General features: G+C 41.7%; 3 protein-coding genes across 3 annotated transcripts in view; 1 reads left to right on the forward strand and 2 right to left on the reverse strand.

Moving 5' to 3' along the window:
• The window catches only part of zgc:136439 (uncharacterized protein LOC678627 homolog), a 33,312-nt gene extending 24,473 nt beyond the window's left edge, over positions 1 to 8,839 (forward strand). Inside the window, exons 7-8 of the mRNA XM_060929027.1 lie at positions 8,475 to 8,533; positions 8,614 to 8,839. Of these exons, the coding sequence (XP_060785010.1) occupies positions 8,475 to 8,533; positions 8,614 to 8,734 (180 nt within the window). The 3' untranslated portion in view covers positions 8,735 to 8,839. The remainder of the gene's footprint in view (positions 1 to 8,474; positions 8,534 to 8,613) is intronic.
• Positions 8,706 to 22,036, reverse strand: asnsd1 (asparagine synthetase domain containing 1). Its single transcript, XM_060929026.1, has 3 exons — positions 20,678 to 22,036; positions 16,492 to 16,673; positions 8,706 to 9,075 (listed from the first exon to the last, which is right to left on the reverse strand). The coding sequence occupies exons 1-3, from the start codon at positions 22,034 to 22,036 to the stop codon at positions 8,829 to 8,831; spliced, it is 1,788 nt and encodes a 595-aa protein (XP_060785009.1). The 3' UTR covers positions 8,706 to 8,828.
• Positions 22,013 to 26,089, reverse strand: LOC132891460 (ASNSD1 upstream open reading frame protein-like). Its single transcript, XM_060929028.1, has 4 exons — positions 25,930 to 26,089; positions 25,769 to 25,822; positions 22,196 to 22,271; positions 22,013 to 22,103 (listed from the first exon to the last, which is right to left on the reverse strand). Exons 1-4 carry the CDS (start codon positions 25,984 to 25,986, stop codon positions 22,063 to 22,065), a joined length of 228 nt encoding a protein of 75 aa, XP_060785011.1. The 5' UTR covers positions 25,987 to 26,089; the 3' UTR covers positions 22,013 to 22,062.
• Between the last annotated feature and the right edge of the window lie 212 nt (positions 26,090 to 26,301).

A 26,301-nucleotide genomic window follows, 5' to 3' on the forward strand; every position in this document is an offset into this window, starting at 1 on the left:
CTGTTTTCTGTTTTCTCTTCTCTCCTCAACTCTCCACCACCTGCACCTCAGTCCTCCATCACTGCAGAGGACTTCAGTCTTTTTTGAGAAGATCATAGCCATCCACAACTCCTTCACCATACCCGCTTTCCCCTCCCCACCCCCCTGTCTCTTCCCCCTTGCTGCCTGCTTTATCCCATCTTTCCACTTCTGTTTCCCAGCTCCTGCTCTCTCACCATCCGACCACCTGTGCCCTTGACCCTATCCCCTCGTCTCTCCTCCAGACCATCACTTCTGACATCCTCCCTCATCAACTCCTCCTTGTTCTCTGGATGTTCTCTGGATGTTCTCTGTTGTCTTCCAGGTTCAAATGGCCCCACATCACCCCTCTGCTGAAAAAACCCACCTTGGACCCCTCAGTCATCAAGAACTTCTCCCCTTCCTGTCAAAGATGCTTGAACGTGCTGTTGCTAATCGACTCCCCTCTTTTCTCTCATGGAACAACCTCCTGGATCCTCACCAGTCTGGCTTCTGTGCTGGACACTAAACCAAGACTGTGCTTCTCTCTGTCAGTGAGGCACTTCATTCAGCACATGCTGCCTCCCTCTCCTTGGTGCTGATTCTCCTTAATCTTTCTGCTGCATTTGATACTGTTGATCATTCCATCCTCCTATCATCCTTATCACCTCAAGGGATCTGTGGGACAGCCCTAGGCTGGTTCAAGTTCTACCTCTCTGGTCGCTCCTTCCAGGTTACGTGGTTCTGTATCAACACCTTACCACCAGTGTCGCTCAAGGTTCAGTCCTTGGTCCACTTCTCTTCTCCCTCAACACTCAGTCTCTTGGCCCAATTATCTCTGCTCATGGTCTGTGCTACCACTGCTATGCTGATGACACCCAACTGTTTCTCTCTTTTCCTCCTTCTGACATGTATGTCTGCCCCTGCTTGCCTGCATGACGTACAGAACTAGATGGAGAACCATCACCTGAAGCTCAACCCAGGCAAGACGGAGGTAATTAACATTCCTGCTCCATCCTCTCCACCTCTGGACATTTTTGTTTCCATGGGGGACATCTCTAGGTCTCCTTCACCCAGTGTGAAGAACCTAGGGGACGTGTTCGATGATGAACTCTCCTCCTCGGCAAACATTGCTGCAGTGACCGGATGTTTAGTTTCCTCCTGTACAACATCTGAAGGAGCCGCCGTTTTCTTACCACCTACTCTACTCCGCTTCTGGTCCAAGCACTGATCCTCTCCCTCTTGGACTACTGCAACTCTCTCCTTGCTGGCCTTCCAGCTTTTGCCATCAGACCCCTACAGCTCATCCAGAATGCTGCAGCTCACCTGGTCTACAACCTCCCTCATTCTTCCCATGTCACCCCTCTGCTTGTAGAACTGCACTAGCTACCTATCGCAGCTTGCATCAAATTTAAGACATTGGTGCTACCTTACCAGGCTGTCAAGGGGTTAGGGCCAGCATACTTCCAGAGTCTGTTCTGCCCCTACACACCAGCCAGATCCCTACACTCTGCTACTACTGGTCGCCTTGGCCTCTCCTCCTCCACTCCTGCCCAGCCTGCTCAAGACTACTGTCTGCCCTGGTTCCTCGTTGGTGGAATGACCTTCCCATTGAGGTCAGAACTGCTGACTCTCTGACCACCTTCAAGCGCAAACTGAAGACTCACCTCTTCAGGCTGCATCTCTCTCCTTCTTCCCTGCCCACTGCATAACTGCGTTTCAGTCTAGACCAACCCAGGCTGTGTATGGTCTAGCCTGGGGTTAGCTGTTTTGAGTTCTAATTAGATATACTTTTATATGGTTGGTTTGTTTCCTTGGCTGTTTGAGTATTGGTATTTCAACAGAATATTACACTAGGTATTGCTGTCACTTGTTCAGCTGGCACTAGAACATTCTTGTCTAGAAGTTCAACACTTCATGTACCTGACTCTTGAACTCGTTGTACGTCGGTCTGGATTTATGCTAAATGCCATGTAATGTAACTAAGAGGATGTTCAGATAAAAGGGGTTCAGATAACTGCGTTTGTACTGTAATACAGTGTTTCATTAGTTTCATCATGATCAACAACAAAAGCTAGAGTAAAAGACTATGTATAGGTCTTTCAATAACAAAATTAACTGTATTTACAGTGGTGCTTGAAAGTTTGTGAACACCAGTATGTGGTGTGACCCCCTTGTGCAGCAATAACTGCAACTAAACATTTCTGGTAACCGTTAATCAGTCCTGCATACCGGCTTGGAGGAATTTTAGCCCATTCCTCCGTACAGAACAGCTTCAACTCTGGGATGTTGGTGGGTTTCCTCACATGAACTGCTTGCTTCAGGTCCTTCCACAACATTTCGATTGGATTAAGGTCATGACTCTTATTTGGCTATTCCAAAACATTAACTTTATTCTTCTTTAACCATTCTTTGGTAGAACGACTTGTGTGCTTAGGGTTGTTGTCTTGCTGCATGACCCACCCTCTCTTGAGATTCAGTTCATGGACATTTTCCTTTAGAATTCGCTGGTATAATTCAGAATTCATTGTTCCATAAATGATGGCGAGCTGTCCTGGCCCAAATGCAGCAAAACAGACCCAAACCATGATACTACCACCACCATGTTTCACAGATGGGATAAGGTTCTTATGCTGGAATGCAATGTTTTCCTTTCTCCAAATATAATGCTTCTCATTTAAACCAAAAAGTTCTATTTTGGTCTCATCTGTCCACAAAACATTTTTTCCAATATCCATCTGGCTTGTCCATGTGGTCTTTAGCGAACTGCAGACAAGCAGCAATGTTCTTTTTGGAGAGCAGTGGCTTTCTCCTTGCAACCCTGCCATGCACACCATTGTTCAGTGTTTTCCTGATGGTGGACTCATGAAGATTAACATTAGCCAATGTGAGAGAGGCCTTCAGTTGCTTAGAAGTTACCCTGGGGTCCTTTGTGACCTCGCCGACTGTTACACACCTTGCTCTTGGAGTGATCTTTGTTGGTCGACCACTCCTGGGGAGGCTAACAATGGTCTTGAAATTCCTCCGTTTGTACACAATCTGTCTGACTGTGGATTGGTGGAGTCCAAACTCTTTAGAGATGGTTTTGTAACCTTTTCCAGCCTGATGAGCATCAACAGCGCTTTTTCTGATGTCCTCAGAAATCTCCTTTGTTCGTACCATGATACACTTCCACAAACGTGTTGTGAAGATCAGACTTTGATAGATCCCTGTTCTTTAAATAAAACCGGGTACCCACTCACACCTGACTGTCATCCCATTGATTGAAAAACACCTGACTCTAATTTCACCTTCAAATTAACTACTAATCCTAGATGTTCACATACTTTTGCCACTCACAGATTTATAATATTGGATCATTTTCCTCAATAAATAAATGACCAAGTATAATATTTTTGTCTCATTTGTTTAACTGGGTTCTCTTTATCTCCTTTTAGGACTTGTGTGAAAATCTGATCATGTTTTAGGTCATATTTATGCAGAAATATAGAAAATTCTAAAGGGTTCACAAACTTTCAAGCACCACTGTACTTCCTGAACTGTGCACCTGTCTAATACTGGAGTTAACTTAATAAAGTCGATCCTGAGAAATGCCTCTCCATACAACATTTAATTAAACTGAACATGCTGAAGTTACTTAGGTAATTTACTTCTGTTGTATGACTGGCTGTGGCACACTGAACCTTTGGTAATCATGAATTGTTTGTGTGTGACCAGGCTGCTCACTCGGCTGTGTATTCAGCTAGAACTTGCTGTTCACATAGATTCCTCTTTTTAGGCAGAGACTCCATCCTTCACAATCCATGGTCTGTCTCCACTTCACACCTGACACTAGTTTGTGAGAGAAATCAAAAGTTTCAGTTCTGGAACACGACTGACGAAGAGTTTCTGCTCTGCTTCCAGGAAGAAGATTATGCATCACTACTGCACATTTCTGAACACTGCATTTAAACACGCACTGTGATTGGCCGAGAGCATGAATCAGGTCACCTCTCAGCCAGTCACAGCACAGCTAACATCAGGATATGGAAATTCCCAGAATTATCCAAATCTGTGTAAACAATGATACGTCGAACATTCCGAATGCCAGAAATATGTTGATTCGATCAATACACGGGCAAAACCGGTTGAAAAATGTATTATTTACAGGTCTATATATAGCACCATAATTGTGCTTCAAATCCATAGCTGCTACGCTCAAATCATGTATGTTGGCATCTCTGTCTATATACAACCCCGATTCCAAAAAAGTTGGGACGAAGTACAAATTGTAAATAACAGAATGCAATGATGTGGAAGTTTCAAAATTCCATATTTTATTCAGAATAGAACACAGATGACATATCAAATCTTTAAACTGAGAAAATGTATCATTTAAAGAGAAAAATTAGGTGATTTTTTTTTTTTTTTTAATTTCATGACGACACATCTCAAAAAAGTTGGGACAAGGCCATGTTTACCACTGTGAGACATCCCCTTTTCTCTTTACAACAGTCTGTAAATGTCTGGGGACTGAGGAGACAAGTTGCTCAAGTTTAGGGATAGGAATGTTAACCCATTCTTGTCTAATCAAGGATTCTAGTTGCTCAACTGTCTTAGGTCTTTTTTGTCATATCTTCCGTTTTATGATGCGCCAAATGTTTTCTATGGGTGAAAGATCTGGACTGCAGGCTGGCCAGTTCAGTACCCGGACCCTTCTTCTACGCAGCCATGATGCTGTAATTGATGCAGTATGTGGTTTGGCATTGTCATGTTGGAAAATGCAAGGTCTTCCCTGAAAGAGACGTTGTCTGGATGGGAGCATATGTTGCTCTAGAACCTGGATATACCTTTCAGCATTGATGGTGTCTTTCCAGATGTGTAAGCTGCCTATGCCACACGCACTAATGCAACCCCATACCATCAGAGATGTAGGCTTCTGAACTGAGCGCTGATAACAACTTGGGTCGTCCTTCTCCTCTTTAGTCCGAATGACACGGCGTCCCTGATTTCCATAAAGAACTTCAAATTTTGATTCGTCTGACCACAGAACAGTTTTCCACTTTGCTACAATCCATTTTAAATGAGCCTTGGCCCAGAGAAGACGTCTGCGCTTCTGGATCATGTTTAGATACGGCTTTTTCTTTGAACTATAGAGTTTTAGCTGGCAACGGCGGATGGCACGGTGAATTGTGTTCACAGATAATGTTCTCTGGAAATATTCCTGAGCCCATTTTATGATTTTCAATACAGAAGCATGCCTGTATGTGATGCAGTGCCGTCTAAGGGCCCGAAGATCACGGGCACCCAGTATGGTTTTCTGGCCTTGACTCTTACGCACAGAGATTCTTCCAGATTCTCTGAATCTTTTGATGATGATATGCACTGTAGATGATGATATGTTCAAACTCTTTGCAATTTTACACTGTCAAACTCCTTTCTGATATTGCTCCACTATTTGTCGGTGCAGAATTAGGGGGATTGGTGATCCTCTTCACATCTTCACTTCTGAGAGCCGCTGCCACTCCAAGATGCCCTTTTTATACCCAGTCATGCTAATGACCTATTGCCAGTTGACCTAATGAGTTGCAATTTGGTCCTCCAGCTGTTCCTTTTTTCAGGGATGTGATTTTTCCGCGAATTCGCGGAATTCCGCTTTTTTCATCTCAAAACTTGGAAAAAAAAAATGTTTCTGATTTTTCCCTCAAATCCACATTCGTATCCTATTCGTTCCGACTTTGTTTGAAAGATGGCAGCCTCGGATTTGCATCTTTACACCTCGATCACGGAGGCTGCCATCTTTCAACTCTTTGTTTGAAGTGAGCGCATTCATTGGTTGTTACAGAGCGATGGGCCAATCATGTACCTCGTTTCATCTCATTGACGTAATTACGTCATTTACGCAATTACGTCATTGAGATGAAACGAGGTACGTGATTGGCCCATCGCTCTGGAAATGTACATCTGGTAGAGAGGAATACAGGAAATGTAAATCTGGTAGATCTTTTTATCCACTTCATTATTTTGCCCATCTCCTTTTTTTTTTTCCTCCCCAACACGAACACTAGACTTACTCTTGTTTCATGCTGTCATACTTTTAATAAACGCACAGTACACAGGTCTACAAATTTTCAGAAGTTGTCTGCTTCAGAGATTAAATCTGTTTATTGTGGGATTTGGTTTGCTGAATTCAGATATGACATTTAAAACAGCTAAATGGCCACAGTTTCCAAGATATTTAAGATTTTACATTTTATGCACATACATTGTCTAGATCGTAGAGTTTTAATTATTAATTGTAAACGGACGTCTTATGTGTTTATAGGTGCTTTACATATATTTCACTTTATGTTCACTTCATGGAACACTTTAGATGTTAATTAGTAAAAAGGTTATATAAATAAAAATTATGAAACAAATGGCAAAAAAATTATGTATAAATATAAGTACATAAGTCCTTCAAATACGGTGGTGCTTGAAAGTTTGTGAACCTTTTAGAATTTTCTATATTTCTGCATGAATATGACCTAAAACATCAGATTTTCACACAAGTCCTAAAAGTAGATAAAGAGAATCCAGTTAAACAAATGAGACAAAAATATTATATTTGGTCATTTATTTATTGAGGAAAATGATCCACTATTGCACATCTGTGAGCTCAGAAAAACCGTTGATGATGCTCATCAGGCTGGAAAAGGTTACAAAACCATCTCTAAAGAGTTTGGATTCCACCAATCCACAGTCAGACAGATTTGTGTACAAAATGGAGGAAATTCAAGACCATCATTAGCCTCCCCAGGAGTGGTCGACCAACAAGGATCACTCCAAGAGCAAGGCATGTAATAGTCGGCAAGGTCACAAAGGACCCCAGGGTAACTTTTAAGCAACTGAAGGCCTCGCTCACATTGGCTAATGTTCATGAGTTCACCATCAGGAGAACATTGAACAACAATGGTGTGCATGGCAGGGTTGCAAGGAGAAAGCCACTGCTCTCCACAAAGAACACTGCTGCTCGTCTGCAGTTCGCTAAAGATCACGTGGACAAGCCAGAAGGCTATTGCAAAAATGTTTTGTGGACAGATGAGACCAAAATAGAACTTTTTGGTTTGTGAACCCTTTAGAATTTTCTATATTTCTGCATAAATATGACCTAAAACATCAGATTTTCACACAAGTCCTGGAGAAAGAAAGCACTGCATTCCAGCACAAGAACCTTAACCCATCTGTGAAACATGGTGGGGGTAGTATCATGGTTTGGGCCTGTTTTGCTGCATCTGGGCCAGGATGGCTTGCCATCATTGATGGAACAATGAATTCTGAATTATACCAGCGAATTCTAAAGGAAAATGTCCATGAACTGAATCTCAAGAGAAGGTGGGTCATGCAGCAAGACAATGACCCTAAGCACACAAGTCGTTCTACCAAAGAATGGTTAAAGAAGAATAAAGTTACTGTTTTGGAATGGCCAAGTCCAAGTCCTGACCTTAATCCAATCAAAATGTTGTGGAAGGACCTGAAGCGAGCACTTTATGTGAGGAAACCTACCAACATTCCAGAGTTGAATCTGTTCTGTATGGAGGAATGGGCTAAAATTCCTCCAAGCCGGTTACCGGAATCATTGTTGCAGTTATTGCTGCACAAGGGGCTCACACCAGATACTGAAAGCAAAGGTTGACATACTTTTGCCACTCATAGATATGTAATATTGGATCATTTTCCTTAATAAATAAATGATCAAATATAATATTTTTGTTTCATTTGTTTAACTGGGTTCTCTTTATCTACTTTTAGGACTTGTGTGAAAATATGTTGTTTTAGGTCATATTTATGCAAAAATATAGAAAATTCTAAAGGATTCACAAACTTTCAAGCACCACTGTGTATTTATATTTATTCTATCCACATTCACTGTATATGAGCAATTGCGCGCTCTGATTGGCTACTCTACTACTAGGGTATCAGCTACCGTGAGTAGAGGAAAATAAATGGCAGCGCGTGTTGCTGAACCAACTGAGGACAAAATAAAACAAAATATGGAATAAAAGTATTTGTAAGAATGTATATATAGATATTTTTTATTTTTCAAGTAGTATTTTTCACAAATTGCTCCTGTCATTTCGCCAGTTTTACATTCTAAGCAGAAATTATTTTGTTGGACATTATCAAATTTGTTAAAAAAATAAAAACTGTTTCTCAAAATCCAGTGAATGTCGATAGAATAAGTTATTCTACCCAATCTCGTCGTACACCGTCAAACTTGGTGCTATGTGCCTCATCGGCCATCAGCTCACGTATGACTCAATTTCGTGGAAAACTTTCATATCCGTTTTTGTGCCAAGACAACGCAAGTATAGAAATAACATTAGCACCACTGTTGTCAGAGCTGCTGTTATGGAAGATGAATCAACCCTTTCTGATCAATCAGAATTGGGAATTCAACAGCACTGTGTTGTAATAAATACTGTCTTAACTGTATTCATCAACACTCTTCATTATAGACGAGACCACTTGAGGAGAGAGACGCACCAGGGAACTTCCTGTCATGGCTTATAGCAAAGTAATTCACATGAATTATTAATTTTTATTTGATCTAAAATGTCCCATGTTGTGTATAAACTTTTTTTTTTTTTATTTCAGGAGGCCAGTGTATGTCCATGAGATATCAGGACGCTTTGACGTCGGAAACCTCGCATCTTATACAGCGTGCGACAGATACTTCAGAGAACAACTTCAAAATCCAGATGTTTATTTAATATAGCATTCAAACACACTTAAGTTTCACACACAGGGCTTGAGGAAGAAAAAAAATCAAATCCACTTTTTGTGCGACTGAATAAATTAAACCCTATACTCTAATCAGTGATCAGTCTCATGCACTTTTCTGATGCCTTTTCACGGCTGTTCTCCAGCTTGGCTATTCGAGAACCAAACTGCATGGCTCTCTTAGGCAGAACAGCACAAGGTCCAAGTCCGAGCTCTACAGCTGCTAGCCTCAGAAGGAGTTTTTCTCCAAATCCTCGGGGCAGAGACAGATCTGCCTTCTCCCAAACCGGCAGTGTGTTCAGGAAGCTCACGACGTCCTCGTCCAAGTACGGAAATCTAAACACAAAAATGAGTTCATGAACATCACTACCATTATATTCTGCCATCTTCTGAAAAACAATACAAAATGTTGTTTCAATGATTTGAACACTATTTCTGATTAAACAGATTCTGTGTTTGGGTCTAGTTTGTTCCCATATTGTGGATTTCTCACTTTTCCATTTAAAACCAAGACTTTATATTACATCAATGACCATACTATTGACGGATATTAAAAATTATTTGCCAGAGGTGAAGTGAATAATAACCGAGATGAAGTTGATATTATTCACCGAGTCTGAGGTAGATAATTGTTTTAGGATAAATACACAGGTGATTTATTTTAAAAAAAAATTGTATTAAAAAGTCAGTTATTTCAAACTTCAAAAGCAGCATGCAAATGTAATAAAGGCACAGCACAGACTTGCATCACTTACCTACGCTGACTCAAATTATTTTGTTCACAAAATCACCTTACCTTTGAATATTTTTAGACCAAACTTCGCAGCATCTTTAGTGCTTTTACGAACAGCATTTTCTATCGTTTGTAATTCTTCCTCACTTCTGGTGACGAAGCAACTGGCTGCCATTTTGCCGAGTTGCTCGAGGTGATTATAGAAAACTGCATGCGCCAATTAGTTGAGAGATTCTGACTATTTCTCGATAATCCCCTCAAGCAATTCAGCAAAATGGCGGTCAATCGCTTTGTCACCAGAAGTGAGGAAGAATTACAAATGATGAAAGAAAATACTATTGTAGGTATCATGCCGCCATCTTGTGTCTAAGAACTACAACTCCCAGCCAACTTCCGCGTTGACTACGTCACGCCTGGGCGGGATCACTTACATCACATCTTTCAGCATTCCAAGAAAAAGAGTTGGAACCCAGCCATCTTCGCTCTTTCGCGTCGGACTCCAAGCGAGACTGACCAGAAGAGTACTCACCATCAGACGTCTAAACCGCGCGTTTTCTTCTCTATCTAACCCTGATCAAGTTAGATTTCGGAAACGCGATCATCAACTCAAGCGAGTTATTAAACTGGTTTGCAAGTATTATTTTTCTTTTAAAGCGTACGCAACTGCGAGCGAAAGCAGTTTCTTTTAAATCCGTGCACAGTACTAAACAAAGACTGTTCGTCTCAACTACGAAGATCTCCAGAGAAAACTTCTCTCTTCCTCACCGAAGCGCAAACTTCCTCTCCGAGATCCACTTCTCCAGTAAGACTGTGCTTCCTACAAAAGGCGAGACTTTTGCAGTAAGAAAGGCATTGGGCAGAAGTTTAAGTCTTAGGAATTATTCACTTAATGTGAAGTTATATGAAGTGTACACTGAATTTTGGTTCTCCATCATTTGTTTGTTGATTTAAAATTGGTTAATCCATAAGTTTGTGCATGTCTCTCTCTCATTCCTTACTAAAACCCTCAATTTCATTCTTATTATACATTTTGACCTTATTAAGATTTCAGTGAGTTTGATAATGAGTATGGAATTCCTTTGTTACTTAGAAAACACATGCTCACTAAATCATGAGGATTCACCTCCTCCAAGATTGCAGATGACAAACACACTTTAGCTAGGCCAGGGCTTTTCAAAGTGTGGGGCGCGCCCCCCCTGGGGGGCGCCAGAGTTCTTCAGGGGGGGCGCAACGTGAGAGACAAAATGGATCGGTTTTTAGTACCTAAAGCTACAGTGAGTGAGGAGACAAAGTCTGGGCCAAGCAAAAAAACAGAGCCTCCAGGATGTTGCAATTTGCAACTTCAGCGCAAATTCAACCAATCCCCGCAAATTCAGGGCGGTGTTGCAATGATATCCAATCACCGCAACTTTCCCGCAAATTTGACCAATCGTTGGCGTCGTCTTGAGGTGACGTCGACAAACTACCTTCCGCCTTACTTCCGTGTTAACGTTCAAGAGAAGCAGCATGCGCGTCGTGTTGCCAGATTGGGCGATTTCAAGTGCATTTTGGCGGGTTTTGAACATATTTTGGACTGGAAAACGTCAGCAGTATCTGGCAACACTGAAAGTGTGTTATGTTTACACTGAAGGACTGTGCACTTTATTTTTTTTTACTTAATACAAGAAATTAATGGATGCCAACATTTTTGCCAAAATGGTATTTTATTTTCCATTGTTTAGGCAGCTTCAGCATCATACTGTGAGATTCTGTTCAAATTGTTTTTTTCTTCTATGAAGCCTGAGCCATTTATTTTATTAGTTTATAATTATTGTTTAATTTAGTCTTCAGGAGAGACTGCCTGCACACAGTACTAGTATTAATAGTTTTTTTTTTCTTACATAAAAGCTGAGGCATTTATATTATATTTTAAGGTAACTTCATGTTGTGCTGTGAGGTTCTATGCACTTTAACTTTTGAACCAACAGGTGCATTTGGATAAGTAAAGCCTATTTTTCTGCATTTTTGTAGTCCTGGTAATCTTTTATATTGGTAAAGTTGTTTATAGGACCATTTCTCTTTGTTTTTTTAATCAATAGTTTTTCAGTAATAACTTAATATTTAACATATCACTCAATTTTAATCACAAAAAGAGAAAATCGCAACAATTTCTCGCAACTTTCACTTCCTCCCGCAATGTAATCGCAACAAAAACCTAAAAAACACCGCAACTTTCATCGCAATTTTTTTGGAAAACCCCCCGCAACATCAGACATTTTAGCCCACAACAATCACAAAAAAGGCCCGCGGAATCCTGGGGGACTGGAAAACGAAGGAAGTATGACCACGATTATTTAAAGGTTGGAATTTCATGGACTGGATCTGAAGATGCTCCACTGCCACAGTGTGTTGTCTGCCAAAAGGTGCTAGCTAACGATGCTATGGGATGTTTAAAATGTGTAAAACAAGATGTTTTAAAAAGCACAGATGTTTAAAATGTGAAAAAGAAAAAAAAATAATGTGTACAACAACCATTTTTTAAAAATACGAATGGAACATTAAGTATAGTAACAACAAAATTTGTAAGGGGGGGGGGCTGTTGTTTATTTGCTCTCCGAGGGGGGGCTGACTCTCCCACACTTTGAAAACCCCTGAGCTAGGCCATAGGGCCTTCCCCCCACGCACACACCAAGATTGCAGATAAACATTCCACACACACCCTGGCTCGTCCTCGCACGGACACATTCCAACTTCAAGAGAGACCCAAGGTGTCTCTCTCTCTCCCTCTCTTACACACACACCTCACTGTATATATTCCAACTGATTATCCATTTTTGATCTTTGTATAATAAATTCATTTATTATCAAAGCTGTGTGTATTCATCTGCTATTCTAATACTTTTGAGGTGGCCCAATCGCAAAGAATTCAAGGAAAGGTGTAGATAATTTGTAATATGGTAAGTGATCAATAATAATTTGGAAGATACCATTTTAGCTGTCTGGTAATTTACCCAGGATCAATGGTATGATTCACTAAATGATTCATTGAACGATTCACTAAATGATTCACTTCAAACGATTCAAATGAGACTGATTCTATGGTATGATTCAATTCAAATGAGTTAAATTAAACGATTCAATAGGATTGATTCATTTTAATTATTAACCTTCAAATTTTAATGAGACTGATTTCATGTAATTATTAAAGATTGAGCACTTATCCAATCTTAAATACATAAAATCATTAACTACACCTACACTGTTCATACATAAAAGCACTAAAGATGCTGCGAAGTTTGATCTAAAACTATTCAAAAGTAAGGTAGAATTGTGATTTATTTTATCCACTTCAAAAAGTATTTTATGTGACTCGGTGTAGATAAGTGACAAGTCTGCACCATGCTTTTATTACATTTACATGCTGCTTTTGTAGATTGAAATTTTTTAAAATGCGTCTCGTCTCATCATCTTCCACTTATCCGGGGCCGGGTCGTGGAGGCAGCAGTCTGAGCATGGAAGCCCAAACTTCCCTTTCCCCAGACACCTCGGCCAACTCCTTGGGAAGAACACCGAGGCGTTCCCAGGCCAGCCGAGAGACATAGTCCCTCGTGTCCTTGGTCTTCCCCAGGGCCTCCTCCCGGGGGGACATGCCTGGAACACCTCCCCAGGGAGGCGTCCAGGAGGCATCCGAAAGAGATGCCCGAGTCACCTCAGCTGATTCCTCTTGATGTGGAGGAGCAGCGGCTCTACTCCGAGCTCCTCCTGAGTGACTGTGCTTCTCACCCTATCTCTAAGGGAGCGCCCAGCCACCCTGCGAAGGAAACTCATTTCGGCCGCTTGTATCCGCGATCTTGTTCTTTCGGTCATTACCCAAAGCTCATGACCATAGGTGAGAGTCGGAAGGTAGATCGACCGGTAAATCGAGAGCTTCGCCTTTTGGCTCAGCTCCTTCTTCACCACAACGGACCGGTAAAGCGACCGCATCACTGCGGAGGCTGCACCGATCCGCCTGTCGACCTCACGCTCTATCCTTCCCTCACTCGTGAACAAGATCCCAAGATGCTTAAACTCCTCCACTTGAGGCAGGACTTCTCCACCAACCTGGAGAGGGCAAGCCACCCTTTTCCGGTCGAGAACCATGGCCTCGGACTTGGAGGTGCTGATTCTCATCCCAGCCGCTTCACACTCGGCTGCAAACCGCCCCAGTGCATGCTGACGGTCCTGGTTTGAAGAAGCCAACAGGACATCATCATCTGCAAAAAGCAGAGATTAAATCCTGTGGTTCCCAAACAGGAACACTCCGAACAGCTGCGTCTACAATGGAGGTAGAGAACATGGTCCACTCAGACTCAATGTCCCCCGCCTCCCTCGGAAGCTGGGAGAAGCTCTCCCGGAGGTGGGAGTTAAAGACCTCCCTGACAGAGTGCTCGTCCAGACGTTCCCAGCAGACCCTCACCATACGTTTGGGCCTGCCAGGTCTGTCCGGCTTCCTCCTCCGCCAACGGATCCAACTCACCACCAGGTGGTGATCAGTTGACAGCTCAGCCCCTCTCTTCACCCGAGTGTCCAAGACATAGGGCCGGAGATCAGATGAAATGACAACAAAGTCTATCATCGACCTCCGACCTAAGGTGTCCTGGTGCCACGTGCACTTATGGACACCCCTATGCTCGAACATGGTGTTCATTATGCACAAACCGTGACTAGCACAGAAGTCCAATAACAAAACACCACTCGGGTTCAGAGTGGGGAGGCCGTTCCTCCCAACCACGCCCCTCCAGGTGTCACTGTCGTCATTGAAGTCCCCCAGTAGAACAATGGTGTCCCCAGTCTGAGCACCTCTCAGTATCTCTCCCAGGGACTCCAAGAAGGCCGAATACTCTATACTGCTATTCGGCCCGTAGGCACAAACAACAGCAAGAGCCCTCTCCCCAGTCCGAAGGCACAGAGAGGCGACCCTCTCATTCACTGGGGTAAACTCCAACACATGGCGGCTGAGCTAGGGAGCTATAAGCAAGCCCACACCAGCCCGCCGCCGCTCACCATGGGCGACTCCAGAGAAGTAGAGAGTCCAGCCCCTCTCGAGGAGCTGGGTTCCAGAGCCCAAGCTGTGCGTGGAGGTGAGCCCAACTATCTCTAGCTGGTACCTCTCAACCTCCCGCACAAGCTCAGGTTCTTTCCCCCCCAGTGAAGTGACATTCCATGTCCCAACAGCTAGCCACTGTGTTCAGGGATCAGGTCGCCGAGGCCCCTGCCTTCGACTGCCGCCCAATCCACACTGCACCGGCCCCCTACGGCTACCTCTATGGGTGGTGAACCCACAGGAGGTCGGGCCCACGTCACCGCTTCGGGCTGAGCCCGGCCGGGCCCCGTGGGCAAAGGCCCGGCCACCAAGCGCTCGCATACGAGCCCCAACCCCAGGCCTGGCTCCAGGGTGGGGCCCCGGCTGCGCCATACCAGGCGACGTCACGGTCCTTGATCGATTATTCTCCATAAGGGTTTTGGTGAACTGCTCTTAGTCTGGCCTGTCACCTAGGACCTGTCTGCCTTGGGAGACCCTAACAGGGGCGTAATGCCCCCGATAACATAGCTCCTAGGATCATTCAAGCACACAAACCCCTCCACCACAATAAGGTGGCAGTTCTAGGAGGGGTAAAAAAACAGCTGTAGACGCAGCTGTTTTTTAAATATGATTTTTTTTTAAATAATCACCTGTGTATTTATACTAAAACAAATTATCCACGTCAGGCTCAGTGAATATTGGTGAATAATAACCTTGACCTCATCTCAGTTATTATTCACCGAAATTTACTTCGCCTTCGGAGAATAATTGTTAGTCTGAATTTCTTGACCAATCAGCACATGCGATTTTTTTTCTATGTATTATTACCCATGTATTTATACTAATACTCACTAGTACCTAGTAAATTACTTATAGCATATTTTTATAAATGATATTTGAGTGGTTACATATAAATTCATTGTCACATATAAAACACGCCCAAACAACTACAGTAAAATGATTTTTGAAACTCAATTTTTATTCGCACTATTATACTTCATTCTTCTGAATAAAGTCAATTTAATAAAACATCAATTTAATGAAATATTTACTCTGTGTGTTAAAACGGACGTTACAGGCAATAAAAGCATCACTGCACCTCACGTGCTGTTGCTAGTTAACATTACACTTGCTCCAATGGTGGCAGATGCCTTTGTTAGCTCGTAGGTCCTTAAACACGGTTAAAATGCTTAAATATATATTGTTTGTATGAATAAGTTCAAAATTTACTTCAAAATAAAAAGCCTTTCTTTAAATATTGTTGACTTTTTTTTTTTAAATGCATCGTTTCAGTAACGGTATCAGGGAAAAAAAACCAACAATACGCAACTCTAATATTACACACGTTTTTAGCAATTTGTTTGTGTGGCGCGCCTGCCGTACAAATACCTGTGAATGAGCTGTTGCTATAGAAATGATGTCTTAGAACAAGTGTAGTAATAATAATAAACGTTTGACTGGCAGCTGCACTGTCAGAGCTGAAAATTGAACTATTAATTCATTCTGCTCAAACTGATTTGACAATGAACAGCACTGTGGTATGAAGTAGTTCTAGAATATTCAAAAAAAAATAATATGAAATTAATCATTTTTCACAGCAGCCAAACATTTACAAAATGTTACCATATCAGTCAACCACCATTTAGTTCATCGCGTACATTAGATACATTAGTTGGCTAGCTTTAGAAAGTTTCCATATTTTGTAAACCTAAGCTGGGATGCAATTGGTCCTTGAGTTTAATAACTGAACTCATATGTAGCCCTGCCCCCAAAGTCTCTATTTTAAATGGAAAAACTAGAGTTAACAAATCTGACCCAAACACCAATTTGGAGTTAATTATTTAAACATCACATTGATGTATTCAGGGCTATATTTCAAAGACAATCTTTTGAAGCCCGTGATGATGATGATGATCATTAAGATCGTTACACATACGGATCCGTTCAAACTTCTCAAAATGATGGAACGGATATTTACCTGGCTTCTTTACCATGATCTGCAATAACTCGATCATCTCGTCCGAGATTCCTGGAGGATATCCGGCCCAGCTCCATAGCCAGCTCCTTGACGAGTCCCTGTAAACCGGAGGTTTTAAACCGCACTCGGTGTCTGGAGTAGCCAGCTAGCTGCTCGTCTGCCCCAATGCCTGTCAGAACAACCTACCAATGGACAAGAAGACAAATAATCCAAAGAACAACTAAATGAGGCCCTTGTTCTTTGTACGTGGATTATGAAGTTAGCTGGTTTGGTTTAACAATTTGGCACTATGTCGTTCTATGAGGTCATCTGATTTGTTCAAGTTTGAGATGTTTGTCGTGCACAGCACAAGTCAAATTGGTAATGTAAAGCATCTCTACAAAATAAAATAAGCATTTGAGATTTTTTTATTGATAACCATCAACTAATTATTCCTGGTGAAACGCTAAACAGTTTTTGCTACCTTGGTTGCTTATCCGGACCTTCGTAGCAAATTTTAGTAGAGTACTTTTTTTCCTCTTCCCTAAATGAATCTATGACAAGCGAATGACCAAATTAAGAGATCATGATGCGTAAATCTAGCATACATCGCCCAATCTTATATTTACAGTTGTGCTTGAAAGTTTGTGAACCCTTTAGAATTTTCTATATTTCTGCACAAATACGACCTAAAACATCACCAGATTTTCACACAAGTCCTAAAAGGAGATAAAGAGAACCCAGTTAAACAAATGAGACAAAAATATTATACCGTATTTTCTGGACTATAAGCCGCTACTTTTTTCCTAGGTTTTGAACCATGCGGCTTATACAAAGGTGCGGCTATTCTGTGGATTTTTCTTCCACCGCTAGGGGTGCTCTAACCGGAAGTAGAATCAAAAATAAGATAGACGAAAAATCAATGCAAAGAAGAATTAGCAGATCTTTAGCAGATAGAACACGCATGACAAATGAAGAAGACGACTTCATGGGTTTCAGCGAAGATGATTAAAGTGACTTGTGGTTTCAAACACAGGAGAAATGAAGGTAAATAAATACCGGTTATTTTCTCTTGGTTCTGTTCCGTTTTAATCAGCAAAGTTGCTGCCGTGTTAAAAGGCACTGTTCAGAAAGAATCTGTTCAGGTACATACATGTACATTTACAGTACAAAATCGTTCTGTACATGCAGTAAATATCTAATTTTTCAACATAGATATCTGCGGCTTATAGCCCGGTGCAGCTTGTATATCTTCTTTTTTTTTTTTTTTTTTTTAAATAGAGCGGATGCGGCTTATATACAGGTGCGCTCTATAGTCCAGAAAATACGGTACTTGATCATTTATTTATTGAGGAAAATGATCCAACATTACACATCTGTGAGTAGCAAAAGTAGGTGAACCTCTAGGATTAGCAGTTAATTTGAAGGTGAAATTAGAGTCAGGTGTTTTCAATCAATGGGATGACAATCAGGTGTGAGTGGGCACCCTGTTTTATTTAAAGAACAGGGATCTATCAAAGTCTGATCTTCACAACACGTTTGTGGGAAGCGTATCATGGCATGAACAAAGGAGATTTTCTGAGATCCTCAGAAAAAGCGTTGATGATGCTCATCAGGCTGGAAAAGTTTACAAAACCATCTCTAAAGAGTTTGGACTCCACCAATCCACAGTCAGACAGATTGTGTGCAAATGGAGGAAATTCAAGACCATTATTACCCTCCCCAGGAGTGGTCGACCAACAAAGATCACTCCAAGCGCAAGGTGTGTAATAGTCGGCGAGGTCACAAAGGACCCCAGGGTAACTTCTAAGGCTACATCCACACGACAATGGCAACGAGATGTTATTTAAAAATATATCGCGTCCAAATGGGCAACAATCAGTAAAATATCAGGTCCAAATGGAAACGCAACGCTTGCTGAAAACGATGCAATACACATGCCACACCTCTAGGGGCGCTGTAAGACGGTCCCTTCGGAGACACCAGAACAATAGAAGAAGTAAGGACGCATGCGCATAATGCGCGAGACTTCATATTAGCCACAAAGTCAGGAAAATCTGTTTGTAAAATTACATTATAATGACCAAATACAATGAAAAGTATTTTTCCAGTCTCACCTGTGAAAGGTAATCGAATGTGATCTCGTTTGGACGGCAAACCTGTTGGTACAGTTAAACGCAGCACATGAATCTTTATTCTCCGCTTTGACCTCTCCAATATGGCGGCGAGGATGACGTATGATTCTACGCGGAAGGCGGTGTCTTTAATGGTTCGGAATAAATTGAATACTACAAGTTGATGGATTAATTTGTTTCTCACCTGGTAAAGGTAATCCCATGTGATCTCGTTTGGACGATAAACCTATTGGTACAGTTAAAGGCAGCACATGAATCTTTATTCTCCGCTTTGACCTATCCAATATGGTGGCGAGGATGACGTATGATTCTACGCGGAAGGCGGCGTCTTTAATGGTCCGGAATAAATTGGATTAATTTGCTCTTCTACGCCCTTTTTGAGGAATGTATTGTCGGACTTAAATCAACATCTGAAGAGGTGAGATCGCTCCTTTTTTTCCCTATTTTTGCTGGCGGGATTGCACCATTACACAATAAATATTCACAGTGAAAATATTTTGTAAGCGCGTTTCATGAACCAAGTTATAGGATTTGTTGACAACTCGCATCGCAATGAGAAGATCATTGGCACTACTGGTGTTAAGAATCAGACCATTTCATAAATGAATATTTTGCTGTAGAGCTGCAGTGTTTGTACAATTGCATGTTTTTGCTTCACTATTACTGTCACTATTCTGCTTCTTGCATTACTACTGTGAACTAACACTGAACATAATAATAATAATAATAATAATAATATCCAAGCTCGTGTTTCACTCTCACTAGTGCTCTGTAAGGCTTTTTCCTGGTGATATTCGTTACACTTCTACCCGGCGTGAAGCACTCACAGTCATGTGGTTGTGACGTCATCGTAAACAAATCCGTTCTACTCATCCAGACGACTTCACAACGGCAACGTTGCCAGATCTTTCCACTCTGGAACCCGTTCTCAAAAAGATTGCGTTTTGGGCACCCAAAACGCTGGTGCCGTGTGGACGCCAAGCCTAAACGATAAGCAATTGTATCGGAGTCACCTGAATCCGTTGCCGTGTGGACAGGGCCTAAGCAACTGAAGGCTTCTCTCACATTGGCTAATGTTAATGAGTCCACCATCAGGAGAACACTGAATAACAATGGTGTGCATGGCAGGGTTGCAAGGAGAAAGCCTCTCTCCAAAAAGAACACCGCTGCTCGTCTGCAGTTTGCTAAAGATCACGTGGACAAGCCAGAAGGCTATTGGAAAAATATGTTTTGTGGACAGATGAGACCAAAATAGAACTTTGGTTTAAATGAGAAGCGTTATGTTTGCAGAAAGGACAACACTGCATTCCAGCATAAGAACCTTATCCCATCTGTGAAACATGGTGGTGGTAGTATCATGGTTTGGGCCTGTTTTGCTGCATCTGGGCCAGGATGGCTTGCCATCATTGATAGAACAATGAATTTTGAATTATACCAGCGAATTCTAAAGGAAAATGTCAGGACATCTGCCCATGAACTGAATCTCAAGAGAAGGTGGGTCATGCAGCAAGACAATGATCCTAAGCACACAAGTCGTTCTACCAAAGAATGGTTAAAGAAGAATAAAAAGTTACTGTTTTGGAATGGCCAAGTCCAAGTCCTGACCTTAATCCAATCAAAATGTTGTGGAAGGACCTGAAGCGAGCAGTTCATGTGAGGAAACCTACCAACATCCCAGAGTTGAAGCTGTTCTGTATGGAGGAATGGGCTAAAATTCCTCCAAGCCGGTGTGCAGGACTGATCAACAGTTACCGGAAACATTTAGTTGCAGTTATTGCTGCACAAGGGGGTCACACCAGATACTGAAAACAAAGGTTGACATACTTTTGTCACTCACAGATATGTAATATTGGATCATTTTCCTCAATAAATAAGTGACCAAGTATAATATTTTTGTCTCATTTGTTTAACTGGGTTCTCTTTATCTACTTTTAGGACTTGTGTGAAAATCTGATGGTCATATTTATGCAGAAATATAGAAAATTCTAAAGGGTTCAAAACTTTCAAGCACCACTGTAAGTGACACACAAAAAAATGTCCCCAACACTAATGCTGTTGAAAATAAAACCAACCTTTGCTGTTGACCTATGTTGCCTCAATTGTGTTCCATCTGATACAAAGCCAATTCCTCGAGCTGCAAACCACATGGCACATCCGATACTGTCATCCAGAACAGTGTCCAAAGGATGTACCAGGTGGCAGATGTTCTTCACCCGTATTTCCCTAAGCTCCTCTTGAGAAATGTTGATCTCAACAAAGTTCCATTTCCGTGAGGGATTGAGAGCTGTAAGTTCCCGTAAACTGTCCCAACCAGTGATTCTATCAGGAACGTCAAACTTTGGTTGAAGCGACGTCACATCATGACTTGTGTGCCCTTTTTTATTATTTTGTCCTTTCTTCCCTGAACCCTGATTTGCCTTTGATTCCTGGAGTTGAAACGCCACATTGAAGAGGTCGATGGGTTGGTCTGGAGGTATGTACCGATCGGCAAGAATAGCCAGGATTGTGGAATCAATTCCCCCAGAAAAAAGTATGGCAACTTGCGCTTGGTCGGTGTTGGACTGACAAGGAAGGTGCTGCACCCTCTTGCGCACAGCGTCACTGAGGACGTCTATGAGACGGCAAACCATTTCTCGCTTTCCGGTGCTTTTTAGAAGCTCCTTAAGATCATCCAGTGATGTTTGACCAGAATTACAAGAATTTGGTTCCACATCAGTTATGGACATGTTAATCGGGGGAACTGGAGATGATAGAATAAGTCCGGAATCGTTCATGACGAAGGAAACAGAATTGGGAAGACCTTCCCAGGTGAAATCAGAATCAAGAGAACCCCATGAATAAACCTCAATTTTCAGACTTTCCCGCTGTGACCAACTCTTCAAGTCCAGTCTGTAAACACCAACTGCTGGTACTTCTAAACAGTTTGAGGAACCAAGATCTGCTGAACGAGAGGACACAGACATCAGCGTAAAGGAACTCTCGTCCAACTCCCAGCTCCAAAGCAGACTTCTTCTCCCAAAGAAATCCCTCCCAAACCAGACACAATGTTCCTCTTTCTGGTAATAGATAATTGCCCATGGTCCCTTAACCTGACACAGGACGGATAACATATCTGACTGAGTTTTGCACGCTGACAAGTGATCGAAGATAACTTTGGTATCATTTTCCTCAGGTTCCACCGTTAAACCATCAAACACCTCCCCGTTCCAGAGGAGGAGATTACCATCGTCATCTTGCAGAGGCTGTGGGGTCGGACTTCCTCTCATGTTGAGGACATGAGCAGAGAAAAGACAACTGTACTCTGGATCCGAGGACCTTTTTGTGATGTCCTGGCTGTGATCAGGTCCTCGATTACGCAGCTTTTCATAGATGTGATCATGAAGCGTACACTGAGACGAGGTCAAACTCACTACACAGCAGATCCCACACATGTTCCTCACACTCAGCCAGACTCTAGCTACATGTCCTGGTATTCTTTCTTTATTTTGTCCAGATCCTCTGTATGGAAAGAAAAAGGAGATTCAGCTAAATGTTTCTGCTCTGCTCTACAAAAAAGCATGATATGAGAAAAGGATGAGGGGAAGTCTCACTCTTGCAGGTACTCAGTGTCTCTCCTTTGTCTGCGAGGAAGAAGATGTTGCTGTTTGGCTGCTGGACAAAGACTTTCTATGGGAGAAAAAAAATGGTCCATAAATAAATAAACGTATAATACTTTGACCCTTTTCTGCAACAAACCAAAAAGAAATCATTTTTGGGAGACAGCAGCGTATGCTCTCACACATTCCCCTTTTCCACCAATAGGGAATCGGTTCTTGAACCGGTTCTGTTCAGGATTCTTTGAACCTTGGTCCCAGCTAGCAAACCAGCCCACGTTTTCACTGCTTTTGAGCAGAATCATTGTAATCAAGGATGCGTCATGAATGGAGGGTGTTACACAATAAACAACGGGAGTAAACAGCAGCAGCAAGATGGCAGATCACAATTACCTGCAAGCTTTTGTTCTGTTACTGCAGGTATTTGTTTTTGGTCCATTTTTTCTGAAGAGGTCTCCTTTTCCATTGAGTCCTCCATTCCTGCACTCTGCTTCCTCTTCAAACTAATGACATGCCCACTGACATTATGGTTTGTGCCGGAAAAACCAGCTATGTTTTGGTTTCAGCTGCGAACCAACTTTTCCGAACCAATTTCTTTTTGGTCAAAATGCTCTGAATGGTTCAAAATGGAATTTGGTGCACAAATCAGAATGGAACCCAGTCCCTGTTGGTGGAAAAGAGGTAACAGTAAATGTCATCCAACCTACTCAAGCTCAACAGCAATAAAACTGAACTCCTGGTTGTGACTCCCAAGCTACTGCTCCAGAAGGCTGTTGACCTCCTGCTGGATGTGGATAGCTGCATTATCTCTCCATCCCCAGAAGTCGACAACCTGGGTGTCATTCTGGACTCCATTCTCTCATGACTAAATCTGGACTCATCAACCTCATGACTAAATCTGCCTTCTACCACCTCAAGAACATCTCCAGACTTCAGCCTTTACTCTCTGACTCTGTGGCTGAGACCCTCATCCATGCATTTATCACTTCCTGCCTAGACTACTTCCACGGTGTCCTGCTTGGCCTGCCCAGCAAAGCTCTGGAGTATGTGCAGAACTCAGCTGTGAGGCTTCTCACTCGTACCAAGCACTGGCACCACATCGCCCCCACCCCCATACATACTAGCTCCAGGTCAAGTCCCACATCACATATAAAATCCTCCTTAGGGCTTTCCCCAGAAAAAATATATATATATATATATATATATATATCAAAGTGGTGCTACCAATGCAGAGCCCGGCCCGGAGGGCCCCAAAGGCTCCTAGGGGAGGTCCGGGGACATGCTCATCCTTAAAATTTTGAAATTAGAGACTTCAAACAGTGCATTCTGGTGGCATCTAGGGCTGATTTAGGCACAATTCAACATTATTAAATTTGCTGTTTTTTACCTCGTCAAATATGCAAGGGGCAAAATTAGATTTGACATGAAAATACTTCATAATACGTCTCTTCATTTTCCAACTTCAGGATGCCAGGAACACAACTGAGGTCAAATCATGCCTAGAATGTGGTTTGTATGTATGGTTGTGAATAGCAGTCGGTGCACGCAGCAAAACCCTTAATTTTCACTTCTGGGTTGAGTACCAGGATAGTCTAAACCTATATATTACAATATCTTCCTATTTCTATAGTTATTACTCATTTTCAGAGGGGAATAGGAGATATTTAGGTGCAGCAAGTACTCTGCATTGTTCAATTTATGGTATTGATTTTTTTTTTTTTAAAGTGTGCAAGTACTAGCACAGTGTTGACATCGCACCACATATCCACGCTTTGGGGAAAGCCCTGCTCCTTCTCATCTACAAATCTCATGCCCTTGCTCCCCAGTATTTGTCGGACCGCTTACACCACTATACCCCATCCCGGACTCTGCGGTCCACTGAGAAGGGTATGCTCCTTATCCCCACACCAGACTGTGGACATCTGGGGATAGAGCCTTCAGTGTAGCTGCTCCCACTCTCTGGAACTCTCTCTCTCTGATGATCCGCAATGCTCCTTCCTTTAGTCCCTTAAAAAAAAAAAAAACACCTAAAAACTCACTTGCTCGCTCAGGCTTTCTGTTTTTAATTTTTTTCCCACTATGTAAAGTGTCCTTGGGTTCCTTGAAAGGCGCTATATAAATTTGTTATTGTTGTTAATAATAATAATAATAATAATAATAAATTATTATTATTATTATTATTATTATAGCAGTGTTCCCAGGACAGACTCCCAATCCAGTGCATCCCTAACCAGGAATAAACCCTTACTGAACCCTGTTCACTAATTATTTTTCACTTGGAGCCCTTTTTCACTTATGTGCCCTTGTGGTAGAGAATACCCACAATGCACCTAGATGTTTGTAGGCATCATAGTAGGCATCAGTGTCATAGAATTACTTTTGTTTCTTCGCTATGCCTACTCTTTGTGCTGTAATTGGATGCGGGCACAACTCTATTTGAGACAAGGGGTTCTTTAGAATTCCAGCAATTATAAATAATCAAGGAGAAAAAAAAACAAGAGGGCTGTCCACGGAGCATGGTCATCAATGGCTGTCCAACATAAACCGGGCTGATCTAAGCGATGAGAGCAAAAACCACGATTATCAGTGGTAAGTGCTACAAACTAGTTATTAATGAAAGATAGCAATATGTAAGAAATGCTGGATCGTTTAATAACCTGGTCATGCAGAAACTCACCGCTGTCGAACATGACAAATCCAGATTTGTCACATTTACAGATCCAGTCTGTACTTTCAAACATCGAGTGCGTGAGCCGACAATCAAAGGCTTCCACAATTATTTTATTTCAAAAAGAGCTGTACATAATTTTTGATGAAGATGCTTATATTTTGCTTTTTCTTTCCATTTAGGGAAAGGAGCTGATCTCTACAATTTTACAGATCCAGACTGGGCTACAACAAAATCAAAGATGGTACTAAAGCGGTAGCTCAAAATGCTAGGTTTACAGAGCGCAGAAAGAAACACAAAAATTATTGAAGAATCTTCCCAAAAGATCACAGTCAATCGAACAAGATTCATGTCAATCCACTACCTCAAATACTGTAGCCTCCTTGCCTGGTGAGTGCTCTTTTATAACTACATACAATCATTTCGACTGCTTCAAAAGATAGGCATCTGACGCACATACAGTGTGTCAAATACCTATCTTATGAAACAGTCAAAATGATTGTTTTTAAAATAGATTTGAGAAATGACTCCAAGCTTCTAAATGTAACTCCTCTTTACCTTCCAGTCTGTACTTTCACCATTGTATATCTTACCACTGTGTGTGTATGTATGTATGTATGGCGGCGGTCTAAACTACGCATGTAGTTTTGTCACGTGGTTGCAAATGAAGAATTTATATTGTTCCACCTCCATTTTGAGGGAAAACCTGTACTTAAGGAAGTGTAAAGTACATGTGCCAGATTAAAATTAATCCATGACTACATTTTAAATCCAAGGTTAGAGCAATGATATTAAAGTAAATCTTAGTGGTGCATGTGGATTTATACTTTATCAAGATAATATCTTAATCTCTGTTCATTCATTCAAACGAGTGTGGGTAGAGTGAAAAAGTGGATCCTTACCCTGTTTTTCTTCAGATTTGACAATTCATCAATCACAACCTTCTGTTCCTTGATCTACAAAATCCATAATCAGCATAAACACGTGCTACAGTCTCACTATAAACACAAACATTAATAAGCAGGAAAATTAACAACGTTTTCATCATTCACCTTCCACTAACCTGTTTATTTAGTTCTTCTTTAGTAACACGCTCTTCCTGAACAAGATTAGTCGACATTTTGGTGTGATTTTTTCGAAAATATTTTGAAATATATTACCGGAAATGTGCACACAGAAGTCTTAACAAGTAGCGCTGTTATTACCTTTTTCTTTCTCCAACCGTATTCCGACAAATTCCGCCTCCTGCTCTACGATTGGCTAAGCAACAAGGCGCTGATTGGATATTGAAAATGTTACTCGTGTTCTGATTGGCGCTTTTCTGTTGTCTTAAAAAATTTTGATTAGATACATTATAAAAGCACAATAGTCTTTACCTTTAATATATTTTTACATCAATAATGTAGCTAAATTAAAATGAACAATTATTTTCGCA

Source organism: Neoarius graeffei, chromosome 9 (genome assembly GCF_027579695.1).
Source record: "Neoarius graeffei isolate fNeoGra1 chromosome 9, fNeoGra1.pri, whole genome shotgun sequence".
Lineage (NCBI taxonomy): Eukaryota > Metazoa > Chordata > Actinopteri > Siluriformes > Ariidae > Neoarius > Neoarius graeffei.

Bases quoted from the DNA above. Each gene is read 5' to 3' on its own strand.
- asnsd1 (XM_060929026.1), bottom strand. From the start codon at position 22,036: ATGTGTGGGATCTGCTGTGTAGTGAGTTTGACCTCGTCTCAGTGTACG. The intron at 16,674-20,677 runs GTTGGTTTTATT...GTCCATTGGTAG, and splicing joins AACATAGGTCAACAGCAAAG to GTTGTTCTGACAGGCATTGG. The intron at 9,076-16,491 runs GTAAATATCCGT...TTTTGTGTTTAG, and splicing joins GATCATGGTAAAGAAGCCAG to ATTTCCGTACTTGGACGAGG.
- LOC132891460 (XM_060929028.1), bottom strand. From the start codon at position 25,986: ATGTCGACTAATCTTGTTCAGGAAGAGCGTGTTACTAAAGAAGAACTA. The intron at 25,823-25,929 runs GTTAGTGGAAGG...TGGATTTTGTAG, and splicing joins AAGAAGAACTAAATAAACAG to ATCAAGGAACAGAAGGTTGT. The intron at 22,104-22,195 runs GTGAGACTTCCC...CTTTCCATACAG, and splicing joins GACACTGAGTACCTGCAAGA to AGGATCTGGACAAAATAAAG.